Source organism: Echinops telfairi, unplaced genomic scaffold (assembly GCF_000313985.2).
Source record: "Echinops telfairi isolate 266 unplaced genomic scaffold, ASM31398v2 ScPeMD7_25;HRSCAF=90, whole genome shotgun sequence".
In the NCBI taxonomy this organism is placed as follows: domain Eukaryota; kingdom Metazoa; phylum Chordata; class Mammalia; order Afrosoricida; family Tenrecidae; genus Echinops; species Echinops telfairi.
Genome location: NW_022103922.1, coordinates 2,211,742 through 2,215,757, shown reverse-complemented (window position 1 = coordinate 2,215,757; position 4,016 = coordinate 2,211,742). Strand labels below are relative to the sequence as shown.

The 4,016-nt window shown below is 64.5% G+C and overlaps 1 protein-coding gene across 1 annotated transcript in view; it reads left to right on the top strand.

Moving 5' to 3' along the window:
- COL5A1 (collagen type V alpha 1 chain) overlaps nucleotides 1-4,016 on the top strand; it is a 99,015-nt gene that overhangs the window by 35,433 nt on the left and 59,566 nt on the right. The window contains exons 12-15 of the mRNA XM_045289356.1: nucleotides 173-265; nucleotides 1,640-1,696; nucleotides 2,590-2,643; nucleotides 2,930-2,983. Of these exons, the coding sequence (XP_045145291.1) occupies nucleotides 173-265; nucleotides 1,640-1,696; nucleotides 2,590-2,643; nucleotides 2,930-2,983 (258 nt within the window). The remainder of the gene's footprint in view (nucleotides 1-172; nucleotides 266-1,639; nucleotides 1,697-2,589; nucleotides 2,644-2,929; nucleotides 2,984-4,016) is intronic.

The window sequence follows — 4,016 nt, the reverse complement described above, 5'->3', positions numbered from 1 at the left end:
GAGCACCCCCTGTCCCAGCCAGGTGTGTCCCAGAGAAGCTCCGGGCCTGACGGGGCAGCTCGAGCAGCACGGGGGGACACGTAGGGTGGGGGTGTCTTCCCTCCATGTGTTTGGTGGGGGCTTCTAGATGTCACACCAGCCCTGCTGACCCCTCGCCCACTGCACCCCACAGTTCCGGTTTGGAGGGGGTGGCGATGCCGGCTCCAAAGGCCCCATGGTCTCAGCCCAGGAGTCCCAAGCCCAAGCCATTCTGCAGCAGGCCCGGGTGAGTGGGGCGCTGAGCTGTACTGGGGGGTCTGAGTGGGGCACAGGCTGTACTGTGGGAGCTGGCTGGGGGGAGTGGGTCTGAGCTAGGGGGCACAAGCCCAGGTGAGCGTTGGGAGGTGGAGGTGGCTGCAGAGCTGAGGGCAAGGCCTGGGTGAGCAGGTGGAACCCTGCAGGGTAGGTACAGGGCTGAGAGGCAGCTCTCAGCCTCAAGAAGCGGGCACCCGGCAGCTGGTCTGCTCAGGCCCCCTCGTGAGCGAGCACAAGGTGTTTGGAGGCTCCTCAGCGTCTCTCCAGGCGACAGCAGGGTGGCCAGAGGAGGAAGTGATGGCCAGAATCTCTCAAGGGGCGGGGGCTGCATTCCACGCCCTCCTGGGTCTGGAGATAGAGGTCTAGGGCCCCAGGCCCAGAGAGGGGCTCCCAGGTGGGGACTGGCTGAAGCAGGCACCCCAGGAAAGAGCCCCATGCAGGCTTTCTGTCCAGAAGTGGGGTCCACAGAGGGAGCTGGCCCCCCAACCAGTGGGCTACGCTGTTTTAAGGAGTACAGCTCCGTGCTGCCGAGTGTCAGGATGAGCAGCCGGGCTGCCTGTGGGCTGGATCCTAGAGAACACCCAGAGAGCCATCAGGGCGCAGCCCTGGCCGGCATGCTGAGTGGAGTCCGTGTGGGCGCGGGGCGGGGCAGCCGCCCACAGTTGCTCTTCACCACATGGCACAGCCTGGAAGACACCGGCTGGGTGCCCCAGGAGCCGGTGTGTGGCCAGGCTGCCTGGCCACCTCTAACCGGGCTGCCACGGCGCTCCGGGGCTGTCTGATCAGGCAGTGGTCTCTGATTGCCCGGGTGGTGGCGGCAGCGTGGCTGAGCTGTGGGGGCTGGGAAGCATTCACATGGGTCACTGAGGGGGCCAGTGGCTTCGACTCCTGGCAGTGAGAACTCGGAGCCCTGGTTCTGGACACCAGCAAAGGCATGTCCCTCACCCGGTGGCTCTGGGCAGGGGGCTGATGTCCACTCTGTGTGAGCTGTGTGGTGTGCAGACTGCCTTTCGCCCCACCCCGCCAACTCGCTTGTCCAGTAGGGGAGGGCACAGCCCTTTCAGCCAGGTGCCCGGCTGTGGCAGACTGGAGCAGTGGGGGCAGGGCACAGAGGGAAGATACATTGGGGGTGCTAGGGACCCGAGTGGACAGAGAACCCACCCCACCCCCAGAGAAATGACGTGGTTGCCCAGTTGGCTATCTCACTGGACTTGGGCGCAAGGGTCCCGGGGCAGCGGCTCTGGTGATTTTCGGAAGGATCAGCTGCTCCCTGGTCCGAGGCCCCTGCCCCTGCCCCCTGGCCCTGCTCTTGGGTCACTTCTGGGTGGCCCGTTTTCTCTTGCAGTTGGCACTGAGGGGACCAGCTGGACCAATGGGCCTCACAGGCAGGCCAGGCCCCATGGTGAGTAGTCGGCGTCCCGGTCACTGCACCTGCAGAGTGGGGCTGTGCCGAGTGACATGGGGTCCTCTTCCCCTGGGGGTTCTGCACGGCTGGACAGAGGGAACTGGCCATGTCTCCCTCCCTCCTGGTGGCAGGGGAGGGCGGGGGCCGTCTGCCCTGTGTGCAGTTTGCCAGGAGAGGGTGAAGAGGAGGGCAGGCAGGTGCAGGTGGGCCCTGCAGAGGGCGATTGTGAAGGCCCTGCGGTCAGTAGCAGCTTCCTTGACGCCTCAGCCGGAGGGGCGCCTGAAGGGCTGGGGAGGGGGACACGCAGGGAACCCCTCTGTGCCTCAGTGAAAGCATTGGGACACCAGGCCTCTTCCGTTCTGCTGCCAGGGGGTGGGGCAGTTCCCATGGGTGGGGGTGGGGGATCCTGGGGCCTGGGCTTCTCAGACCCAAAGCAGCTCTCCTGGTGCCAGCCTTCCGGTCAGTGGCCTAATGCTGACCTGTCCCACCACCAGGGTTCCTAGGACCCCAGCTGGTCACCGCCTGCTTGAGGGCCTCAGCAGGGGAGGTGGGGCCAGGGCCCCAGCGAGTGGGGCTGGGGCAGCAGGATGCACACTGGGTGACCGCTGACACCTTGGGAAGACTGGTTCACGTCGCTGAGCTGCTGGGTGGGTGGGGACCTGGTGTGCTGGGGACATGTCACCCTAAAATACCAGAGGCGCTTACACTGAAAACACCAAGGGAGATCCTGACTGCTGCTAAGGACGCCTTGCTGGGAAGCTCACCTCCCACCTCGGGTTCTGCTGGAGGCGGCTGGGGAGGCCACCCGCTGATGGAGTCCTGGCCTGTAGGGCAGACTCACGGCTGTCCCATCCATGGTGGCTTGCACTAACCCAGATGTCTTTCTGCAGGGCCCCCCTGGGAGCGGAGGCCTGAAGGGCGAGGCTGGAGACATGGGGCCGCAGGTATGACATGGGGCCGCCCGCCGGGGCCCGGGCCCTGTCTGAGACTGCTGGCTGGGCCTGGCACACTGGGCACTCCCTGAGGGGCCCCAGGGGTCACTGTTGCTTTCGGGTCACTGGGCGGGGGGGCAGAGCTGAGCCCCACACCTGGAACGTGGACTGGGCCCAGCGCCGTCTACTCAGGGAGCCGGATGGGGCTGGGGCTGTGCAGGCAAACACGGGGCAGGCTTTTTGCTCTTTCCTGGAAGAAAGCCGACAGAGCTGACCCTCGTCCTCTGATTCCCGGCAGGGCCCCCGAGGCGTGCAGGGCCCACCTGGCCCCTCAGGAAAGCCTGGACGAAGGGTGAGTGGCTTGTGGGGGAGGAGCGGGTGTTCCCAGCCCCCTGAGTGACCAGTGCAGATGGACAGGGACCGCAGAGATGCTGACTTCTCCCATGGGCAGTGTGTGTATGTATGTGGTGTGTGTGTGTGTGTATGAGTGTGTGTATATGTGTGAATACGCTGAGGCCTGGTCCCAGGCCCCCACCCCGAGGTCCCCGTGCTGAGAGTGTCGCTGCCTGGACAGAGGCCTGGTCCCTGCTGGGTGTTTGCTCAGAGCAGCCCCACAGCTTCTGTGGGCTGGTGACTGCAAGGACAGAGGGCCAGTGGGCCTTAGTTCTTGGGGGAAGTCTTCAGCACAACACTGGTCCGGCTCCTGGCTAACCCCACGGAGCCAGAGGGGACCGGTGCCTCAGCACCCTCGAGGGGGTGGGGGTTGTATTTGGAAATAGATCTCCAGGCCTTTCTTCTGAGGGTTTCCAGGTCAACTTGACCCTCCACCCCCTCGGTTCACCCATGAGCATATTCTGTGCTGATGCCCACCCACCCACCCACCCAACTTCATGTCTCCAGGAGCAGTGGACAGTGGTGGGCCTGGCCTCCCTGTGCCTCACCTTCCCCTGTCCCCACCCTCAGGGAGTGTCTGTCTGGATGGCCAGCCAGTGAGTGAACTGGGCTGCCCCTGTCCGGCCATAGCCACTAAGAGGGTGTATCCGGCGGGGTTCTCCAGGGGAGCTCATCTATGTCTACACTGAGAAAAATCTACATTAGGCGAGTGGCGCCCTCAGCTGTAGAGGTGGAGAAGCCCGAGTCCATCCAGGGGTCAGAAGCTGGACTGTAGACGCCCCTGCCTCACGCAGCTGTGGGGGCGGTTGCGCCCCAGATCCGTAGGAAGGTGACAGCCATATGGCAGGCCGCATGGCAAGCTGTTAGCCCAAATCTGAAGCACAGGACCTCAATGAGCCAGACGCAGAACCCAGACCCTGGAAAAGCAAGCGGGCAAACTTTCCACAGCATCCGATCCTATAGGAAGCAGGCCACGCCCCCACGGAAACTTC